Source organism: Xenopus tropicalis, chromosome 4, assembly GCF_000004195.4.
Source record: "Xenopus tropicalis strain Nigerian chromosome 4, UCB_Xtro_10.0, whole genome shotgun sequence".
NCBI lineage: Eukaryota > Metazoa > Chordata > Amphibia > Anura > Pipidae > Xenopus > Xenopus tropicalis.
In genome coordinates this window covers 135,567,906-135,592,492 of record NC_030680.2, presented here as the reverse complement: position 1 = coordinate 135,592,492, position 24,587 = coordinate 135,567,906, and the positions used below count along the sequence as shown (strand labels likewise).

General features: G+C 41.0%; 1 protein-coding gene across 1 annotated transcript; it reads left to right on the top strand.

Moving 5' to 3' along the window:
• The first annotated feature begins 13,486 nt into the window (after positions 1 to 13,486).
• rpn1 (ribophorin I) lies at positions 13,487 to 24,213 on the top strand. The gene is given in 9 exon segments (NM_204063.2): positions 13,487 to 13,725; positions 15,719 to 15,783; positions 16,371 to 16,677; positions 18,526 to 18,735; positions 19,591 to 19,783; positions 20,454 to 20,553; positions 21,019 to 21,277; positions 21,978 to 22,223; positions 23,207 to 24,213. Coding segments are annotated over 9 exon segments (1,788 nt in total). The 5' UTR covers positions 13,487 to 13,500; the 3' UTR covers positions 23,390 to 24,213.
• The last annotated feature ends 374 nt before the right edge of the window (positions 24,214 to 24,587 follow it).

Genomic DNA, 24,587 nt, shown 5'->3' with positions numbered 1-24,587 from the left:
ACTCTAAATTATTTTCTATTGTGCTAAAGATAAGCTTTGCAACATCCCCAAATCTTATGTAGGGACCCATAGGGTTAAATGGCCCCTATGGCTTTAAATCCCTACAGGTTCAGTTCCCTTAGTTCATATATGTCAAACACAAGGCCCGGGGGCCAAATCCGGCCCACCTGGCTGTTTTATGTGGCCCTTGGTGAGTGTGTCTGACCATCCAGCCTGATCAATTTCCATTTTCCTCACATAGTAACTAAGACTAAGGGGTATATTTATCATGCTGTGTAAAAAGTGGAGTGAACTATTACCAGTAATGTTGCCCAAGGCATCCAATCAGTAATCAGATTTCAACAGTAGCAAATCATCTATTGGCTGCTATGAGCAACATCACTAGTAATGTCTTACTCCACTTTTTACACATTGTGATAAATATACCCCTTACTATCTTACTAAGTATATTAATAAAAAATTTGGCCCGCGACTTAGCCTGTGTTTTAGATTTCTGCCCCCTTATGTGATTGCGTTTGACACCCCTGCCTTAGTTGCTGGCCAGAAGGGAATATATCTAAATGAGTTAATTAACATATGTGTGCTATTGGTTAGAAGGTATGGTGACCACTTCCTGCCTCACTTTGGTATAGTGCTGGGAAAGGAGTGGCACCTTCCTGTTTGCTTCCACCTGAGGAACAGGGTGGATGTGTGCTGTGAACCCGGGGCATGGGCCCAGTGAAGTCAGGGAACAGGGCCCTGTGAATGAGGCATTAGTTAGTGGCAGGTGTAGCTCCCTTTATAGCACCCTCTAGGAGTGTAAGGCAGTTAGGGTTGAGCTAGAAAGAGCAGTTCTGAGCACCTACATAGGATTTGCAAGTTTTGGAGGTATCTCTCCCAGGCCACATTGCCTGTAGTGTAGGGATCCAAGTGAATAGGGAATCAGGATAGAGAATTCCCTGAGGTGATCCACTACAGGGTGTGTCACAGAGGTGAAGTGAAATTCCTGCCAAGTCTGTCCGCAGGGGAGTGTCAGTCTGTATATACACTCTGTATGTGTTGCCTGTACCACTGGCCTCTGAAGCTGTATTGTGAGTAACCCTGTGGATGTTCAATAAACACTTATTATTTTGTTATTTGCAAGAACCTCTGGCGCCCTCTGTTTTCATTTTTCTGCATAGCAGCATGAGAGGTGTAGTTGCTAAACACCCCCACCTTCCTCTTCCACTTAGCGAAGGCCCATTCTGGGTAAGAGAGTACAGTGTAACCCATGTTCTACTGGTACTAATTCAGGAAGGCAGCTATTGAGCTAAAATAGAGGTTACACTTATTTATATGCCAGAATAAGGAACCTGATGCACACACCCATGCACAGGATACACAATTATAGGCAGTGAGCAGCGGCAATTCTGGAGCTGAGGAAGCAGCCCTGATGCCACCCCCTCTCTCCTGCTTCATGCTTACAACTTAAGCATCAGAATTCTTTGCTGTCCCTGATAACTGGCCTCTCCCTGCCACCTGAGGCAAATGTCTTATGGCAGGAGCGGCCCTGGCAGCAAGTAGGAAGGTGTAATGCGAGGAGTGCAGTGACATCTAGCAAGTGTAGAATGAAAAGTGAAAGTATTTGCCTGCCCTCCTCTATGCTGAATTATAGAGGCGGGGCAGGCAGTATATGACTGAAATCTGATATTTCTAAATATCTTTATAACAAGGGTGTATGTTTAAAGAAAAAATGTTTAATATGAAAAAAACTTTTACTATACAGCTATATACAGTGGAGGAAATAATTATTTGACCCCTCACTGATTTTGTAAGTTTGTCCAATGACAAAGAAATGAAAAGTCTCAGAACAGTATCATTTCAATGGTAGGTTTATTTTAACAGTGGCAGATAGCACATCAAAAGGAAAATCGAAAAAATAACTTTAAATAAAAGATAGCAACTGATTTGCATTTCATTGAGTGAAATAAGTTTTTGAACCCCTACCAACCATTAAGAGTTCTGGCTCCCACAGAGTGGTTAGACACTTCTACTCAATTAGTCAACCTCATTAAGGACACCTGTCTTAACTAGTCACCTGTATAAAAGACACCTGTCCACAGAATCAATCAATCAAGCAGACTCCAAACTCTCCAACATGGGAAAGACCAAAGAGCTGTCCAAGGATGTCAGAGACAAAATTGTAGACCTGCACAAGGCTGGAATGGGCTACAAAACCATTAGCAAGAAGCTGGGAGAGAAGGTGACAAATGTTGGTGCGATTGTTCGAAAATGGAAGGAGCACAAAATGACCATCAATCGACCTCGCTCTGGGGCTCCACGCCAGATCTCACCTCGTGGGGTGTCAATGATTCTGATAAAGGTGAAAAAGCATCCTAGAACTACACGGGAGGAGTTAGTTAATGACCTCAAATTAGCAGGGACCACAGTCACCAAGAAAACCATTGGAAACACATTACACCGCAATGGATTAAAATCCTGCAGGGCTCGCAAGGTCCCCCTGCTCAAGAAGGCACATGTGCAGGCCCGTCTGAAGTTTGCCAATGAACACCTGAATGATTCTGTGAGTGACTGGGAGAAGGTGCTGTGGTCTGATGAGACCAAAATAGAGCTTTTTGGCATTAACTCAACTCGCTGTGTTTGGAGGAAGAAAAATGCTGCCTATGACCCCCAAAACACTGTCCCCACCGTCAAGCATGGGGGTGGAAACATTTTGCTTTGGGGGTGTTTTTCTGCTAAGGGCACAGGACAACTTATTCGCATTAACGGGAAAATGGACGGAGCCATGTATCGTGAAATCCTGAACGACAACCTCCTTCCCTCTGCCAGGAAACTGAAAATGGGTCGTGGATGGGTGTTCCAGCACGACAATGACCCAAAACATACAGCAAAGGCAACAAAGGAGTGGCTCAAGAAGAAGCACATTAAGGTCATGGAGTGGCCTAGTCAGTCTCCGGACCTTAATCCAATAGAAAACCTATGGAGGGAGCTCAAGCTCAGAGTTGCACAGAGACAGCCTTGAAACCTTAGGGATTTAGAGATGATCTGCAAAGAGGAGTGGGACCAACATTCCTCCTAAAATGTGCGCAAACTTGGTCATCAATTACAAGAAACGTTTGACCTCTGTGCTTGCAAACAAGGGTTTTTCCACTAAGTATTAAGTCTTTTTTTGTTAGAGGGTTCAAAAACTTATTTCACTCAATGAAATGCAAATCAGTTGCTATCTTTTATTTAAAGTTATTTTTTCGATTTTCCTTTTGATGTGCTATCTGCCACTGTTAAAATAAACCTACCATTGAAATGATACTGTTCTGAGACTTTTCATTTCTTTGTCATTGGACAAACTTACAAAATCAGTGAGGGGTCAAATAATTATTTCCTCCACTGTATGTCTTGGTGACAGGTTCTGTTTAATAAATAGATTTACTATAATTACGTAAATTGGATATATGTTTTCATAATCATTGATCATTCATCTTTTCATGACCAAATAATGCAGGAATACCTTCAGCAGATTCATATTAATGTTAATGGTAGTTTCAGTTGACCAGGGAAATTATACTTTGGCTGTTTTGAAACAATGGTTTGCCTAAAAAAATGTGTAATTTATTATGGATTAATGGCATGTTAACAGGAGAAGTTTAGAAAACAAATCCCTTATGGCTCTGTGGAATTCTGTGCAATTATGCTCATCCAATAATGTCTCCAGCAGCCCAGGGGACAGGTGTTAGCTAGAAGACAGACACTAGATACAGCTTTTAAGGGAGTGCCCATGACGGGAGATTGGGAACATTGTTATCTTTGCAAAAATTGCAACCAAGGCTTACAAAGTCAAGTTTAAGAAGATTTCTAATGAAGTCTCTATGGCCCATTCATACTGCTAAGGAGCTGCTGGCAGATTATCTTGCAATTTGGTTCTTGCCTTATTTAACTCATTACCACCTTTGTTTTCTGCTTAAGCATTTAGCAGATCAACTTAGGAACATGTGTCTACCCTACGGCTTAAGTAATTGCCAGGACCCACAAACCCAAGTAAGCACCAGAAGGTAGCTCTAAAGAGAGCTTAAAGGAGAAAGAAAGGTAAAAATTAAGTAAGCTTTATCAGAAATATTATAAATACAACCATAAGCACTTACATAAATGCTGCACTGAGTCCTCTATCAAAATAAACATTAGATTTCTTTTCTTCTTTTTAGTACACATGTTCTTTTGTATCAGACTTCCTTCTCTCAGAAAAATCCTTCAAGACTTTTCTCAGTGTGCTCTTCTCTCCCCCTGCCATCTCTCCTCTCTCCGCTCCCAACTGTTCTATAATCTGAGCTACTAGCAGCCAGAGCGGCAGCATGGAAGTTACTGAGACCAAGCTAAACTTGCAGCTGCTATCTTAAACAGAGGGAGCTAGGGGCTATTTACACAGGTATGGTAATGCTTTCTGTAGAATAAACAGTGTTCTAGCTTGCACTAATGTGGCTAATTTATTGGCAATTAAAGGAGACATATTGGATAAATGGGAAAAACCCTAATTTTTTAGGCAGTTATGAATAATATACGGTGTTGGTTTCACTCTGTGCTAAACATTAATCCTATCTGTAACAATGGCCCCTTTATTGAAGCTCCATATAGATCCTATCAGTTCTTTGTCAATGTTTGAATTGAGGGGTGGGCGTGTCCTTATAGTCCCTGCCAGAAGCACAGTAGGAGGGGGAGAGCCAATCACAGCCCTGCAGTCACACAAGCAAAGACAGGCTTCAGTTCCCTATCAGGTCAGCCTAGCTGCTGATTGGTTCCTATCCTACAGTCCAGTGCCACCGGCCCCCCTGCACACCCAGAGAATTCAGCCAGCAGGAAGTGGAACAGATGGGCGGGACTAGTGGGGTTTTGGTGGAATTTTCAATAAATCAGTCTCAAACACAACTTTTTAAGCACAATCCTTCTATATCTAGAGGAGTATAATTCACTGGTACATTCATAATTTTTATAGGATATGTCTCCTTTAAATGCCAAAATGCCTTTCCTTCTACTTTAAGCAGTGTTAGGGTAAAGTTAAAGTTTAAAGAATGGTGACATAGAGATACCAGCATGAATTAGTGCACCCAGTCATCAACAAATCCTACATAGCTCAAGTGTATTAAAGGGGAATATAGACAACCAAAGGAAAATGGTTTTAAAAATATAAGTGATTCTCAAAAAATATTTGTTCCTTTAAATTGTTGGTATTTGTTTTGTTTCCTCCACACATAATAGCAGCTCTTTATGTAAAAAAAATGTTTCCCTAAACAACGTTTATGAGACCACAAAGATATTTTACATCCTAGCTGCACTCAAAATAATTATAACCAGTCAAACCAGTCTTGTTGCTAGGCTGCAAACTGCTATGGGCTATGACAATTCACATTGGCTACTGGTATTTTTATGAAAGCTATTTTATGAAAACGAAGACTCACAACTTTAAAATCACTTTAGAGACACCATGCTTTAAGTTTACTAAAAAAATCATTTAACCATTAAATAAACCCAATAGGGCTGTTCTGCCCCCAATAAGGGGTAATTATATCTTAGTTGGGATCAAGTACAGGTACTGTTTTATTATTACAGAGAAAAGGGAATCATTTAACCATTAAATAAACCCAATAGGGCTGTTCTGCCCCCAATAAGGGGTAATTATATCTTAGTTGGGATCAAGTACAGGTACTGTTTTATTATTACAGAGAAAAGGGAATCATTTAACCATTAAATAAACCCAATAGGACTGTTCTGCCCCCAATAAGGGGTAATTATAGCTTTGTTGGGATCAAGTACAGGTACTGTTTTATTATTACAGAGAAAAAGGAAATCATTTCTAAAAATTGGAATCATTTGGTTAAAATTGAGTCTATGGGAGATGGCCTTTCCCTAATTCAGAACTTTCTGGATAACAGGTTTCCTGATAACAGATCCTATACCTGTATTTAAAACTATTTTCATTTATAGGAGAAAATGTTACAGTATCTAAGGTGATTATAGTGACCCACCCTAGACAGCAAGGGTTCACTTTTTTGGGGGCCCTAACCCAAAGGTTTAGGGCTCTGGCACACGGGGAGATTAGTCGCCCGCGACAAAACTCCCTGTTCGCGGGCGACTAATCTCCCCGAGTTGCCACACGTAGAGACGATTATCAGTAAATTATCAGCATTGTTTATTTTAGTAGCCATGTCAAGTAAATGCTACTAGTACAGGTATCGGACCCCTTATCCAGAAAGCTCCGAATTACGGAATGTCCGTCTCCCATAGACTCCATTTTAATCAAATAATTCAGAATTTTAAAACTGATTTCCTTTTTCTATTTAGAAATAAAACAGAACCTTGTAATTGATTCCAACTAAGATATAATTAATCCTTAGTGGATGCAAAACAATCCTATTGGGTTTAATTAATGTTTTATTGATTTTTTAGTAGACTTAAGGTATTGAGATCCAAATTACGGAAAGACCCCTTATCCGGAATACCCTTGGTCCTGAGCATTCTGGATAATGGGTCCTATACTTGTAGCTCATGTGTCTTCACTCTAATTATCCATAAATTAGGCCATACCACCAGTACCACCGAACTGGTCCAGCCGAATACTGGGAAAAAACCCGGTGGGCCCTGGTCTTCATGTGAAACACCAACCCAGGCCTGCTCCCCCTGCCCAGACTGTCCCCTTTCCCCCAATCACAGACACAAAGTTAAGAAGGTAAATGGTACATGGTACTGCCACACGGGGGGTGAGGAGGGTTGACGCCAGGAGAAGAGCCCTTGTGTTTCCATGGAGGGCCCTTGAGGTCACAGCCTAGTGGGACCCGGACGCCCCAGTCTGAACCTGTATACCACAGCTGTAAAAAATGCTGCTTTTAAAAAAGTTTACTTTTACTTTTTTTCTTTTACAGCATTCTATCTGAAGTTTATGTGTCATATTATCTGCAATCCAATTTTATTCTGTACAGTTACACACAACCAGGGCCACCATCAGGGGGGCACAAGGGGGGCAGTCATCCCAGGCCGGGCAGTTTTAAGTTTAAAGGGGGCCTGGCCATGCTACAGTTTGCTTAGTTAGTTCGGACCCCCTTTAATCAACTCCGAGCCCTGCCATTGGTGGTCAGCGGGTAATCCTATTGGTCGTGCCCCGTGCATAGGTGTGATGTCAGTACGCACAGGGCGCAACTTTATAAAAATAAGGATGCAGCAGGGAGCCGGGGTTGTCATAGGTTGTCGCAGCCTGAGGATGCAGGGGAAGCTGGAGGAAGCAGCAGGATGCTGGGGGGGAGCTGGAGGATGCTGGGAAGGGGGAGCTGGAGGATGCTGGGGGGAGCCGTAAGAAGCTGGAGGATGCTGGGGGGGAGCTGGAGGATGCTGGGGGAAGCTGAAAGAAGCAGGAGGATGCTGGGGGGGGAGCTGGAGGATGCTTGGGGAGGGAGCCGGAAGAAGCAGGAGGATGCTTCAGGGGATGCTGGAAACAGCGGGGAGTGGGCCATAGTATGAGGACACTGGGGGAGGACCACCAATGTTTTAGGGGGCCCTGGGATGGCTAGCAATGTTTTAGGGGGTCCCTGCCCTGGCACCAATGCAAAATGTAACCCCTGGCCACCAAAGTTTTAGGGGGTCCTTGGCTACCAATGTTTTAGGGGGTCCCTGGCTACCAATGTTTTAGGGGGTCCCTGGCTACCAATGTTTTAGGGGGCCCTGGCTACCAATGTCTGTGTGTACTGGGGGAGGGGCTATTGGGGGGCGGGGGCATGGGAGGGGGTCCCAGAAAATTTTGTTGTAAGGGACCCACAAGTATAAATCCAGATATTTATACATACCAAATACCAAAAGCACCAAATCCAGTATTCAATGTAGCATTCAACCAAATCCCAGCACTTTTTTGCAAGATTCAGACTTTGCTGAACCAAATCTGAACTCTTAAAGTCTTATGACTTTGGACAATTGAATTTGACAGGTTTTTTATCAAAATTAATATAACTTTGGGTACACATTTAGTTTAGTATTCAGTTAAATGTTTTGCGGAGCATTTAGTATTAAGTTGGATCCTAAAACTATTGGTTTGGTACAACCCTAATATAACATATGGAGTAGCACTCTTCCTGAATAATGTGAATAATCTTTATTCCATATCAGTTTGCATCACCCTGAAGACCTTTATCAAGCATTTATTACTACAGACTTTGTGAGAAAGAATTGATGCAGTACTGATGCCACTATACATTTAAAGTAACAGTAACTTTAATAGATTAATCTATTTTCTTTTGTACAAGCACCTACTAACTTCTATGTTGCTTAGCAACAAAAGTCCCATTTTATATGAGAAAGGATCTCATTCTATAGTCCTGTAGAGAGCCATGAATGGCTTTTGACCCAGTTTATCTTCTTGTGTAAGAACTGAAACCATTGTTTTCTACAAAGATTATCCTATTATCTGCTGTGGAATCATGTACCTTTTTGCCCTGTAAGGGCTCTGGCACACGAGGGAGTTTAGTCGCCCGCGACAAATCTCCCTTGTTGCGGGCGACAAAACTCCCTGATATGACATCCCACCGGCGATTTACATTTTCGCCGCTGGGATGGCATTTTGGGGAGATTAGAACAGAGAACAGGGAGATTTGTTGCGGGCGACTAATCTCCCCGTGTGCCAGAGCCCTAAGGCCTGAATGGCTTTCTCCATGGCTATCTGAAGCAAACATTTTACCACTGCAAAGTAACAGTACATTTTATTTAAATGTATATAAAATCATTTCCTTTTTATGGTGTTACTGGTACATTGGAAAAGACAAGCTACATTTTAGTGCTCTCACCACAAGGTGTCACTATAATATGTCCATTATGTGAAAACCAACACAACTTCATGCTGTAAAACATGATACAATTAGGTACAATACATTTGGCCAATAAAAACCTTGATTATTTTATAATATGCTCACTTTATGCATTAACACTTGCTTATACGTGGATGACTTTGGCCAAAAACAGTAAAAAGATATCTAGGGGCTCCACAATTGAGACACAGTATTCACAATGCCTGACATTTCAATAAACACGTATTGAGCGTGTGAGTTTATAACACATGATCTATAGGCATGCTTTTTAGTGCTGCCTGGTCATTAAGTTAATTGACAAACTTTGTCAAAGCAGATAATCATGTCCTTTTTTTGTGCACTTAAATGCTATTAGCAATGCTACTCCTGCCCCTAGGTTCAATCTGCAGGCTCATACTGCTTGCATTATTTGTGCACAATGTGCAAATTGCAGGGTGCCTGGAATCAAGGGAGCTCTGGAATTTTGGAATCAATGTCTGCTTTGAGGAGGTTTTATTAAAAATCTGATTATAAAAAAAATTTGAATACCAGGGAAACTCCTGGTGGGCCCAGGTGTAAGTGGGCCCTCCTGCTCCTTAGCATTTGGCCTGTTTCATGGTCATTCCCTATATCTGAATAGGAAGGAAGAGGAGAAATAGATGGAAGAATAGATTCTAGCATGTAAATAAAAGAGACTAGGAGAATAAAGAGGTTGGGTGAGGAAAGGAGGAATAATAGTTTGGAAAGGCGGCCTGGGGTCTAAGGTTTTCTGGTGGGCCCCTGGGGTCCCAGTCCGACACTGCCTTTCATTCATATTTTACTTATCATTTTTAATGGGTCTACAAATTAAAAAAAACTTTTAAAAAACCTTAAATTGAATAAATAGTTTTAATTTTGCCTAATTTTGCTCCCAATTACTTCTACATGACCTAACAAGTTTTCAGTTGCCAAATTTTTACATTCAAATTCTTTGCATTTTGTTCTGTTGATAAGTATAGAAATGTTGAGTGTTTAAAACTATAATTCCAGTTCATGATTTTTAGCACAAAAATTTGGATGGTGGTAGGAATTAAAATACAAATGTTGCTAATATAGCTTTTAATGTTGGATCTACATATGCAACTGTGTGACCTATTCAAGGTCACACATGATAAGATTTACTATAGTCATTGGATACCTGCTATATATATATATATATATATATATATATATATATATATATATATATATATATATATATATTTAGCTTATTTAAAGACTGACCCCCCCCCTTAATGAGACCAAGACCAAGTCACATTTCAGTCATCCTAACATTTACCAGCAAATTGAAATTAATTCTGTACAAATAATAATAATATTATTCTTAAAGAGCACATAGATAAAGCATTGCATAATTATATTATTAACAATTCTATCAGGGAATATTTATTTGCTTCCTTCCACTGTGGTGTTATATACTTTACTCAAGGTCCATAAAGCACCTTTTTCATCCCTATTCTGCTTATTGTGGCAGAGACCAATGCAATATTCTGTCCATCATCTTCTTTACTCAACAGGATTCTCCATGTCCTAGTAAAAAACTCTCTCTGATGTGAGACATACAGCAGATTTCAATCTACTTCTAATGTCCGCAGCCTTTATACCTCCATCCCCCATTCAGAGGGCATTAGGAATGTGCTCAAATATGTTTATACCAATTACACATTGTCAATCATGGCTACGTTATATAAATTATATTTATGTCATTTTGGAGGGGGAAGGTCAATTCACTCTTCTGATTTTATCAATATTTGATTGAGGCTCATCCAATGATTACTTTTTTGCTATTTTGCTATTCATTATTGCAATATTTGATTGAGGCTCATCCAGTGATAATGTTTTTGGTATTCTGCTATCCACGATCAGCTTTGACACAGAATTTTACATTAAAGCAACTAATCAAAACCAACTTTTTCATTATATAGTTTCCATTCTAGGTCTCTATAGAATTCCATACCCTGGAGCCAGTTTCTACATGTGAATCAAATTGAAAATGATTTTAAAAAGCTGAAAGAGGCTGTAGAGATGTTACTAAATAAATTTTAGGCACAGGGATAGCCCTACAGTCTCTTGAATAAGGAAACTAGGATTGTATTGACTGAATATTCTTTTATATGTACTAAAGCTAGACCTGTTATCTGTAATGCTTGAGACCTGACAGACACTGACCCACTGCGATGCAGTCCGCAATTGACTGATTGATTGAATGAGAAACCAAGGTCCTTAATGCTGCTGGGTGAGTCTGGATCCTAATTGATATTATGCACATAGTCACTTCATTACAAGTTGAGTGACAAAAGCATTGAGTCTGGGATTCTTTGCAATATCAGTGAGTGTAGCCTTTATTCAGAGCTGTGCTTTTATCTCACTTCCGAGTGACTATTTTAGTTATATTAATCACTTACATTTATTTAATTTTTTAATAATTATAATCATTTGAACAATGATCCTCTCAAACAAGGGAATACCATTTTTTTTCTCAATAAGAAGAAAAGGTTTTATTACTCTGGATGGTGTGCCCTTAATGTCCCAGTCCAACACTGCTTGGGTGTATGTATGTATGTATAACTTTATTTATAAAGTCCTACAAGGACACACAGTGTTGTACAATCTTACATTGTACAAAAGTAGACACAGGAATGACAAATATTATAATAAATACAACAGATATGTAAAAATGCACAGAGATTAAGTACCATGTGGTATAAGAGACAATGGAAAGGAGGACCCTGCCCCGTAGAGCTTACAGTCTAGGTATGCAACCCTTGTCTGGGAAGGCATGATGTGTTCTGTATAACATTGTCCCTTTTATTTCATTTACTCTATCCGTAGAGTTAATTCTAACTGTTCTAATTTGTCATGTGGCAACATTCCTACAGATAAAATTAAGTTCTAGAAAAATAACAGGCATTGCACAAACTCAGGCCCAGACTAATTCTGGCAAATTATAGAGGGGCTGCTGTAAGATGCCATAGACAGTCACTATTTAGTGGGCTGGGGGGCTGTTTGGGCCTCTGTGTACTTGAAATGCCAGGGCCTATTTTGAATCCTAGTCTAGACCTGTGCACAATTGATGATGATGTGACTTCTTTTATTCTCAAATTTTAATACATAAATTACTGTTGTGTTAAGTTCAAATCTTAAGTGGAGGATTTGGATTCTGCAAAATGTAAAAGTTATGGTTTCAATTTTAGCGCATTTCTATCATATTCCTTTCAAAATTACTTTTGAAATCAGTACACTTATGAAAAAAATCTTTGTTGCTTAAACCAACATTTTCCAATGTTTTCAATGTTTTCAATGTTTTCCAATGTTTCCAACATTTGGAAAATGGAGAGACAAAAATATTTTTGACCACGCCCATTTTTGCAACCACACCCCTAAATACCACTCCCATTTGGCTAATGACTTTGGTAGGTTATTAAAAAAGTTTGAACACATTACAGTTTTGCTGAAAAAGGTGAAATTGCCCTTTAAAGGGAAAGGAAAAGCTAAGTCACTTGGGGGTGCCAAAATGTTAGGCACCCCCAAGTGACTTGAATCGTTTACCTTCTACCCCGGGCTGGTGCCCCTGTACGGAGAGAACAGCACCAGCCCGGGGTAGCAGCGATCGCTTCCTTCTTCCTGCTTCGCTGCGCACGCATGCGCAGTAGAGTGAAAAGCCGAACTTTAACAGAGAAGTCGGCTTTTTCACTCTACTGCGCATGCACCGGACTCGGAGTCTAGGGGAAAGGAAGGCGGAAGGAGGAAGCGCATCGCCCCAGGTGCCCCGGGCTGGTGCTGTTTTCTCCTAACAGGGGCACCAGCCCGGGGCACGAGGTAAGCGATTCAAGTCACTTGGGGGTGCCAAACATTTTAGCACCCCCTAGTGACTTAGCCTTTCCTTCCCCTTTAAGCTGTGAGTCTCAGATCCCCCAAAAGACCTGTTTAGCTTATTAGTTACAATTGTATCTCAGCGCAGGGGGGGATTTTCAACTTTCTGGGCTCTCTGTCAAAAGCCCACTTATTTAATTAAATGTGAGAAACAATGTTTCTAAGTGCAGGTGATGCTGGTTAAGATTTCTGGAAACAAATCTGCGAAAATACGCACAGTAGGAAAACTTTTAAAAAATACGATTTTTTGTATTCAGATTCAATTGTACTTTAATGAATGTGCCCCCAAATATCTTATCATTTTTATTTAAGATGTGAGTTATGGTTATGGTCTAACTGTTTTCAAATTTACAAACATTAGTGTCTTTGCCTTCAGCTATTAAATTGTTTCACACCAACATGGACATTTTTATCATTCATATTCTTCCATTAGTGAATGAATTTGTACAGCTCAGTAGTAACTAACGACGCCCTGGCTGACATTCTTCCGAGCTGTCCATATCCTGCCTGTTCAAAAGAAAAGCGCAAATATGTAAACATAATCTATATAATTCCTGAAACGGCTAATAAAATACGGTGGTAGCTAAACAAAAAAACACAAAATACACACAGAAATAAAAACGAGCGTCTTTGCATCATTTTTGCATCAGGCACTACAAAGGGCACCTATTGGTTGCTAGGTTTCCAGGACCTCGGCAGCCATCTTGTTCCCGCTGCGGATGAATGAGTAGTCAGCAGAGGCTGCTGCAGGAAGGAGCGGAGTGACAGTCAATCCGTGTCCATCTCTCGCTCCGCAGCTATGGAGCGCTCAGCCGGTTTCTTCCTTTGCTTCATAGCAGCCATCGCTGTCTCCTCCAGGGCGCAGGACTTGGTGAATGAAGATGTCAAGCGCACAGTGGATCTGAGCAGCCATTTAGCTAAAGTGACGGCGGAGGTTACCATTTCCAACCCGGGACCGGGCGCCGTTCATTCCTTTCTCCTGGCTCTGGAGCCGGAGCTGGGCAGCCGTCTGGCCTACCTTGGGGTGAGTGTAAGCAAGCAGCAGCAAATAAGGGATCGCCTGTTTGCAGTAAATGTAGTGCAGCTGCGCTATTAATACTGACTGGCGGCCCTCCTGCTGTATAACTTTAACTTGGGTGGCAGGGGCTGCTGGGAGATGTTGTACATCTTGGCTGTGGATGCATGGGGGGCTGTTTGTGCGTCCCTGTTGTATGCATTGCATTTGGCACAAGGGATATGCTTTTATTTGTTAGTAAATACTGGGCAGGAACACTGAGTTGTGCATGTTATGGGCACTAAGTTGCGGCACTGCAGTTCTGCACACACACCTGTATTTTGTATTTATCCATTATCTTTTGTATTCATCCATTATCTTTAACCCCCTGTCTGTATTAATGAATTCTATTGTACTTTGTATTTATCCATTATCTTTAACACCCTGTTTGTATTAATGTATTTTACTGTACAGCGCTGCGTACATAAGTAGCACTTTATAAATAAAGATATACATACATACATACTGTATGTTCATGGGCCCCCAGTGTATAGAATGTGGGGAGGGGGAGTGTGTATACATGTTAGTGTGGTACTAATAACCCCCGGCTCTGGGGCATTTGGAGAGGGCAGTGAGCCCCGCAGGTTTCCCATGCCAGTGCTACGGGCACTCACAGTGACAGGCCACTTCCGCATCGGCTCCCACCGACTCAATAGCTGACACGTAAGCGCTTCATTCACTTCCGGGAGCAGAAAGAGGGAGGGGTGGGGCCAGTCTCCCGTTACCTCTCGGTGTAGCCTCTGCTTCCTGGACAGCTCAGCAGTCCTGGGGGGGTCATTATCCTTTCCATGAGCTGTCAGGGATGTATTATTCTTATTAGCCTTTAGTTGTATAGCAGCAGGCTATCCCATGGCACTGTACAGAGGTTATTATTAACATTTATTTATAAAGCGCCAACATATCCCGCAGCGCTGTACAATAAGTGGGTTACATACATTGGACATACAGAGTAACATATAAAGCAACCAATAACCGATACAAGAGGAGCTTATAAGAATTTGGTGGTATTCTAGTAAAATAGCACCCTTACAGGTTGCAGTTTAAAACAGTCCATAAAGTGTTGGTATTCAGTATGACTTTTTTTAAAGGGGTACTTTAGCCTAATAAAAATATCTGTATATAAATGCTGTATTTTATATACTAATATTTACAGTACCAGTTCAGTCCCTATAGCAGTAATGATAAAGGCCTTCAAAGTTGTCCACAGCAGCTCCCCTGGTTAGACCCTATTCTGATGCCTCAGTGATGTATGTATGTATGTATATTTTATTTATATAGCGCTACTTATGTACACAGTGCTGTACAGTAGAACAATACATTACTAAACAAACGGGGCCATTACAATAATAAACACAGAGTATAATAATGATTATAAATAAATACAAAGCACAGTTGCATTAAAGATTCCACAGAGCTGAGTGACAGACTAGAGGATAGATGTCCCTGCTCCGTAGAGCTTACAATCTATGATGATGCACACACTCATTATGCTTTGGGGTGCTGTTGCTGTGACTGCAGCAGGATCTTAACTCTGTGCTACTGAGCAGGTAATTGCTAGTATATTTGCTGTGAGGGTTGTAGGTGACTAGCTTTAATGACGAAGCTGCATTTTCCCATTGGCTGTTGCTGTATTTCCCAGCTCTGCAGGCAAGTGTATGTCAGGCGAATTAGTAACCTGGAAAGTTTGAGTGTCTGTACTTTCTTGTATTATTTGCACACCCATAGCCTTTACATTGGAATTTACACCAAAAGGTACAACTGTGCATTAGTATCATTGGAGTAGCATTAAAAATATTTATTTCATTGTACACCTGTCTTTTGTGACCAGTTCAGTTTGTTTTTAAACTACAATTCCCAGCAGCCCTAGGTGTGTGTCTTGGAGAACAGGCCCTGAGAACAAGTGAGCTGAGCAGTGAAACAATTAAATAACTAATTGATATCGTTAAAATCTTTTGTTTTTCAGGTGAAAGGGGAGGATGAAGAAGATGGAGCCCTTGAAATACAAGAGACAAAAGTGAAAGGCAAAAGGTATCTTTCTGATTTCTTGCTTCTGTATTACAAAAAAGTCTGCAGGTGTTATGTGGAGGAGCTATATAACAGAAAATATATGATATGATTAAGATATTTTAGGGTGAAATATTGGAGCGAGTGGACAAGTTAGAATTTACATTTATTCTTCATAATTCATATATAAGTTAGCATGAGATAGAATCAGAAATAGTGTGTATTAGGAAAGGAACTAACACTGAAAATTACTTGGAGGCAGGTTATTTTTTTAGATTTTTTTTGTCTCCTCCTTCCTAGACAAAGTGTCCAAACTGTGTGGTGCTTTGCGCTGCTGGTTTGCACAGTTGGTTCATGGGTGCCTTATATCATATATCTTATTATGGGTTAGTTGTGGAGCAAGACTAGGCTTTGTACCCGCAGTTAGGTTACCATAACCAAAGCTGCACATGAATATTGCCCAAGGAAGCTGGTGTAGCACCCATTGTCTTTAGGCTGAACAGATTATACTAGTTCTGAGCAGTGACTGTAGCTGCACATAGTATACCTATGCTTTATCAACATCCATTGATTCTTTCTCTTCAAATTTCTTTCATTTTTTTTCTTATCAGTGGAATGCAATACACAGTGCGTTTTGGATCCTCTCTTGCCCCCGGAGCCAAAACCAAAGTGACTGTTGAGACCGTCTTTACACACGTGCTTCAGCCCTATCCCACCCAGATAACACAGGCTGAGAAGCAGTTTGTCACTTTTGAAGGGAACCATTATTTCTTCTCACCTTACCCAACCAAGTCCCAGACCACACGCGTCAAGCTCGCCTCTAGGAATGTGGAGACTTACACCAAGCTTGGAAACCCTACCAGATCCGAGGACCTCATAGAATATGGTCCATTTAAGGATATTGCACCTTGGAGCCAGGTATTTATACTTTTTATTTATTTTTTTTCTTTCCTGCAAACTTTCCTTATTTATCTACTTTGTGACACACTTTTATATAGTGGTTTTTTTTTTGTTTTTTTTTAATGCAAACATCATGTTCATGTTTATAGCACATAAGGGAACGCATATTTTATTTATGTTCGTCTGACTTCTTAACTGCTTCCAGGTTTCTAGGGTAAGTAAGCCCTAGTGACCTGATAGTTGTTAAACTTTAATATAAACTGACTATAGCCTAACAATATTCCTGCCTACATCATACTAAAATGCTTGTTATACAAAAGCATTGCTGGTTTAACCAATCACAGCTGTGGAGATACATTCTGGATCTCTAATGTACCCCTGTTGGTAGGACAGGTGGCGTAATGGCATTTTCTCCAGATACAGGATTTATTTGACGTTTAATTTTGAGGGTGGCCTCTAAAGCCACTGTATTTTGAAAGTCATCCTGTCTTAAAGATGGGGTGGTCCATCAGAGGCAAAGTGTTTTTTAGAAGATACCCACTGACAGGGTATTTAAGTGTAAACATCAGTTCAGTTGGCAGCACCCATCATACCAGAACTGTGGCACTGTTCTTTTCCAACCCATAGAACGATATAGCTCCCAGCAAAGCAAATGAGAAGTGCTATAGCTAGTGATAATGATATCAACACACTCGTTTACTTGCAATTACTGAACAACGTGTGTCCCAAAAGTGTCTGGCCCAGCCTTTGTCTGCTGGAACTGTTCTACATTATACATCCTGTGAGGGGAAAAACTTTTTTTAAAGTGGTGATGCTTGCCCTTTAGGTACCAAGGCTTTAGTCTGGTTCAGGTAATCGGAAAAACAGACGGTCATCAGTTTTTTTTATTGTGTGCCTAACCACAAAGGGGGAACACTGACCTTATTTGAAGTCCATGATCTGTTTTGTTTTGTGTAAACTGGCTTGTTTTGTGAATGGAGAATTAAAGGGTAACCTATTCATTTGATGGAAATATTAAGGGGTACATTTATTTTATTTTTGCTTTGTTAAGGTTTCCATACACAAACTGATCATATGGTACTTTAACTGCACAACCTGACAGTCAAACAGAATGACGCCAGGAAGAGGTGGCCACCTTTTTGTTTGTTTGTTGGGGCTGACTGCCTGAACAATCACAGCAAGCTGCTCCTCTTCCTTTCGGCCAAGACAGATTATTTTGCAATCCAGGTGGATCAAGGGTTATGTCTAAATAGTCCTACATACATGCCCCAATGGTCAGACAATATGATCAGATTGCCTTACTAAAGGTGGCCATACACGGGCAGATCCGCTCGCTTGGCGATGTCGCCAAGCGAGCAGATCTTCACCCGATATCCCCACCTACGGGTGGCGATATCGGGGAGGCATGTAGGTTAATTCGATCGTTTGGCCCTGGGGAATTCTGCACTCGGCAATGGGGCAGTCGGTTCGGGGACCGCATCAACGAGCCGATGCGGTCCCCGATCCGATGGGATTTTCTAACCTGGCCGACCGATATCTGGCCAATTTCAGGCCAGATATCGGTCGGCCAGTCCGATCGTTTCTGCCCCTACACGGGCCGATAAGCTGCCGAGACGGTCCAAGGGACCGATATCGGCAGCTTCTATCGGCCCGTGTATGGGGACCTTAACTCTGGGCTTATTGGAGGATCTTAATTCTGTTTCCAGTCAGTTGCTTTAGACTTAATTCTCCTAGATACTACTAATTACGTTAACTTTTAATTCTGTCCCCTTTAATGTATGCTGTACTTTGTACATTTAATACTCACTACAGGCATAGAAAAGTTAAAATGACTGTATTTTATAATCATTTTCTTTCCCCCCCCAGGACCTCTTAAAAGTTCACTATGAGAACAACAGCCCTTTCCTAACAATCACTAGCATGACACGTTTGATTGAGGTCTCCCACTGGGGTAACATTGCTGTGGAAGAGACGGTTGACTTGAAACACACCGGCGCATATCTGAAAGGGCCCTTTTCTAGATATGATTACCAGCGCCAGCCAGACAGTGGCATTTCATCGGTCAAATCCTTTAAGGTGAGTGGATTTACCCATTCTTTTATTCAGTGTTTGTTGCTCTGCTACTGTTATATAACAGGAGGAAGACATTTGCCACAGCAGCTTCTCTCGGCCGGAAGGGATTTAGTCTTGTTAGCATTTATATGAACAATGGTTTTACTTAAATAAGCATGCATAAATAATTTGGGCTGAATTACAGACAAGCACTAACAGCAAGTGTTGGATCTCTGGGTGCTAGATTAATGTTGGGTGCAACCGTGCAGAAGATAAGCATCTGAAATCTGAGATGTAATGCAGAGTGTAAAGTGACACCTTTCTCTATATCTGGCCAAGTGCACCTGGACAGAATTTTTCCCTGATGGCTAAAAACTCCTTCATTAAGATGATGGCCCCTTTGTTGTTAAGACTGGCTTTTTTCCTATGTCCTTTTCACATACCCTTTGGTTCCCATATAAGCCCGGTGCAAACGTAGGCCAGTTATCTCAAGGGATGAGGGTGATCATTGGTGTAGTGGTATCATAGAAACTTGGACATTTTTGAGGAATCTCTACTGCAACTTGCGGCATGTGATGTAGTTTTTTTTTTTATCTGAAGCTGGTCACAACAAGCAGGCACCTATATATAATATTATATATAGCAAAAAGAGAATACCGCACTCACAGGACTTAGTGTTGAAAAAATAAACGTATTTATTACAACGTCAACCTAACGTTTCGGCTGCTACACACACATATATAATATTATATATGTGTGTGTCAATTAGCACCAATGTCCCTGCAGGGCTGTTAGTCACACTTTTTGTGTTGACATTTTATTCACCCTTTAGCCTATATTGTAGCCAATGATAACATAATATTTTTGTTCATTCATCAGACTATACTTCCTGCTGCTGCCCAAGATGTTTATTACAGGGATGAGATTGGGAACATTTCTACAAGCCATTTGTTAATCCTCGATGACTCTGTGGAGATGGAGATCCGTCCCAGGTTCCCACTTTTTGGTGGATGGAAAACCCATTATATTATTGGATATAACCTTCCAAGTTATGAGTATCTTTACAATCTTGGTGAGTGTTATTTTGTTTTCCTAGAAATGACTTCCCCACCCCATTTATTTGGTGAAGGAACCATCATCATGCCACAGTAGTTCTTTTATGTACATAGCAGCTTAGGCAGTAAATAATAAGAGCTTAGCCTCCCTCAAAAATTGACCAATTACTATATACTCTTATGTATTGTGTATCAATGTAATTATTATATTATAACTATATTATGTACTATTGCCCTGCACTGGTAAAAGTTATGTGTGTGCTTCAGAAACCCTACTATAGTTTATATAAATAAGCTGCTGTGGAGCCATGGGGGCAGCCATTCAAATTGAAAAAAGGAGCAAAGGCACAGGTTACAGAGCAGATAACAGATAAAATGTGTAGATTGCCACGATATTCTACAGAGCTTATCTGTTATCTGCTATGTAACCTGTGCCTTTTCTCCTCTTATATTATATAAACTATAGAAGTCCTTCTGAATTAAATAAAACACTTTACCAGTGCAAAGCAATGGAACATACATTATATTTAAAAAAAACTTTTGTATTTAGTTGTGATAGTTTTGAAAGTTAAGTTTTAATAGACTACTGCCAGTGGATTCAAGCCTGAAGTTCCTAAACTTTGTGTGAAGACTGTATTTAGCAACATATTATGCCAACAGTCTCTAAGAGTTGATTTCCTGTTATAGGTGACCAGTATGCCTTGAAGATGAGGTTTATTGATCATGTGTTTGATGACCAAGTTGTGGATTCACTAACTGTTAAGATAGTCTTGCCAGAAGGTGCCAAGTAAGTACCTGTGGTTAAACCCATGTTTTTGTATTACATTCTAGTTGAAATGCTTACAATGGACACGGAAAGCTTGAATAACTGGGGGGGGGGTGCCTATTGGCCAGACTTTCATACTTGGCACAACATGTACAGTACAGAACGCTGAACTGCTCTGTACTGTTCATATGCCTTGTAAGAAGAGAAGCAGTCAGTGCCTGGGAAGCTCAAGAAACATGGTGGTTCACCCTACATAAAACTACCTGAGGCTGTGGGGTTTATTTTTTTTTAAGAATAGGATCACTGGCCCGAGGTATGCAATTTGAGTCTATTGTTGGCCCCCAGTCTCTCAAGCCTTCCTTGTCTTTTTAGTAAACCTTATTTAATGATTGATGTTGTCTATGTAAATCTCAAGTATGCCGGTTGAGATCCAGTTGGTACCTTCATGAAGGCAATGTCTTTAATGACTGACTCCTCCTTTTGCAGAAACGTCCATGTGGATAACCCCTATGATATAAACCGTGCCCCTGATGAGCTGCACTACACTTACCTGGACACATTTGGCCGAACAGTCATTGTAGCTCATAAGAACAATCTGGTTGAGCAGCATATACAAGACATTGTGGTTCATTACTCCTTCAACAAGATCCTAATGTTGCAGGAACCACTGCTGGTTGTGGGAGCATTCTACATCTTGTTTTTCACTGTCATTCTCTATGTGAGGCTGGATTTCTCCATCACGAAGGTATGTGGCCTAGGTTCTACTTCGCTTAGCACAGGCTTCCCCTGTGAACAATTATACTGTGTATGTGGCCCTAAAGGACATTACATTTTCCTACCATGTATATAAGTTTCACACATATCTCCCACCCAAACCACACCATTTGTATTGCATATATCCTCTCCGTTCACCAGCACCATCACATTTTCCCAAGACAAACAGCAGCTTTCACCCAGCTGCCATTTTCCCTCTGACATGATCAGTGCCATTTACATCTGCCAACAGCACATGCACGTTGTAAAGTTCATGCAGTGAAGAATGCAGGCTTACACAGGCAGAATTTACTTTGATAAATGGTTAACCTGAGTTTAGAACAGGAAGTTAGGAGAAAAAACATGTTTCTTCAGCAGAGTGCACAGCTAGAGCAGAGTTTCTATGGAAACCAGCATTCCCATCTCTATTGGCTGCTAGACAGGTGGGTGTGTTTGGTAACCTAAGTTGAGGAGAACTGAGCATGCTCAGTAGCCAAGAGCCAAAGTCAATTCCTAAAGGAGAGGTCGAGGGGGTTAGAAGAGGAGAAGGAATCCCAAGTGATTTAGGGAATGCTGCAGCCTATTAACCTTTTTACTAACCAGTGTGGCAGGTATTTAACTATTTGAAAGAGGCTGTTCACTGATTACATTTTTTTAGTGGGGGTTTACATGTCTGTTATGTATTCTCACAGGATCCAGCAGCAGAGGCCAGGATGAAAGCTGCCTGCATCACTGAGCAGATTCTCACTCTTGTAAATAAGAGACTTGGCCTGTACCGTCACTTTGATGAAGCTGTCAATAAGTATAAGCTGTCTCGGGATATAGCCACCTTAAACAGCGGCAAGAAGACACTAGAGACCGAACACAAGAACCTGACCAATGAAATTGCTTCATTACAGTCCAAACTTAAAGCTGAAGGCTCTGATCTGTGTGATAAGGTACATTTGTGTTTTGACTTTCTTTTTAGTTCTTGACATAAAATATGCTGACCACCAATATATTTCCTTCCTAGTGGGAATTGCTATCACATGCTGTTTTTAGCTGTTGCCAAACTCTGTGCTGGGCCACAGGGGAGAGCACCCAAGGCATGCCCCCAACCCCCAGTCGCACCCCAGTTTTTACATATCAATACAAATAGAATAGAGAATGTTCTACAGTATGCTTAAATGTTGCCATACCTTAGGCCAGGTTGCCAGACATGCAGATCTTTACCAAATTTAGCCAACAACATGCTGGGCCAATTTAGACGATGCAGTCATTTGGTTCCAGGGCTGAGGATTGGATCATAATTAGGGCCTAGGGAGACCAGTGCCAAGAGAGGGCTGCATTATTGTGCCAGTGATTTACTCACCTGCAGGATTTTTTAACCTGCTTTTTAGATACTGGGTGGGCTGTTGGGAGGGACCATATACTGGCCAGTGAGCTGCTGACGATTGCTTTTATTGGTCTGTGTATGACCTGTTTTAATGAAATCCAAGCAACCTGATAGCGTTCTAAAGCTGGCCATACACACACCGATAATATCGTACAAAACCTCGTTTCGTATGATATTCGGTGCGTGTATGGCAAGTCGGCGAGTCGACCGATATCACAGGAGGCTGCTGATATCGGTCGACTCGCCGATCGGGCCGGTTAAAAGATTTTGATCGGGCGCCATAGAAATCCTATTGTTTCTACCTCCTTATCTGCCGTTTCAGCACTGAGGTTTATGGCTGATTGTACGATCTTTCGTGTGACCGATGGTCGCACGCCACGTGTGTGGCCACCTTTAGAACAGTTTTTGGTTTGTCTAAGAATATCTCTGTATACAACACTTAATAGTTTATTTAAAGGGAGAAGCTTATTACTGATAGCCTACAGGTTCAAGCTGCATTTCGCTTGGTTTGTATGTGACTGAATGTATTACATTTCCCCCCAATAGGTGGCAGAAATTCAGAAGCTGGACTCCCAGGTGAAGGAGATTGTGTTGAAATCCTCCTCTGAAGCCGAACGTCTGGTTTCTGGGAAACTGAAAAAGGAAACTTACATTGAGAACGAGAAGCAGCACTCAAGCCGGAGGCAGGAGCTGGTCAACAAAATAGACAACATTCTTGTTGGCTTGTAACTGTTCCATATCCATTAGCAGCTTTTGAGATTACGGCGCAACTGTGTATTTTGCACAATGAGCCTAAACAATGCTCTTACGATTTTTTTTTTTTTTTTATTCAATGGTTACAGTTTGTCCTCCCTGAGGATCCATGGGCCTTGCTGAACTGGTTCTGACTATCCGTGCAACATCACATTTAGTCCTGAGCATCTCTAGCTGCTGCTGAATTTCAGTCACCATCAGTTTGCAACAGCTGTAACCTTGGGTTTGCACTGATTTTATTATTCCTTGTTCAGTGTTTGTTGGTACCACAAACACAGCACTGGTTCTTAACACCAAGCCCATCAGAATAAAAGATCAGTATACCCCATGTGCATTATGATGGTCACACCAGCTGTTGGCTTTTACTGAATTCCGGGGAGAGGGGGGTTGATAGCCACAAATTGGGATTTGGTGGTCTCTAACAGATTGTCATTAAAGGGACAAAAAATAAGATTAAAAGTGGGCTTGTGCCTGAAAATTCTTTCACAAATTAAAATCTATTTTCTTTTTTTTTTTTATGTTTGGTAAGGTAAGGGGGTATTCACAGGTTTGTGCTGGAAACATTGAAAGCCACTTGAATTCAGTTGGAATCCCACACAGCATGTCCCTCACACTATGCTTTGTATACGGAAGCTCAGAGGCAAGGCGTTTTCTTACTTTTCAAGTTAACTCTACTGCCATGTTTTTACATTTGTACACGTGTATGCCTGTTTAGAATATGTTTCCTGTACTATGCTACGCCCACTTTGTTTTTGCTTGTGTGGCCAGAGGATAGTAAAGAAAAACAAAAAGGGACTGCCAATACCTTGTTTTAGTGTCTTTATTTGCCCGTGTATAAATGTGGTGTTGGTATTTGCACCTCAAAATATTCCTTATTGCAGCTGTTTATCAAAGTCTAAAGTCCAGTTGCTGTTGAATTATACAGGTATGGGATCCCTTATCCGGGAACCCGATATCCAGAAAGCTCCGAATTACAGAAAGCCTGGCTCCCATAGACCCCATTTTAATCAAATAATTCAGATTTTTAAAATTGATTTCCCTTTTCTCTGTAATAATAAAACAGTGCTTTGTATTTGATCCCAACTAAGATATAATTACCCCTTATTGGGGCAGAACAGTCCTATTGGGTTTATTTAATGGTTAAATGATTCCCTTTTCTCTGTAATAATAAAAC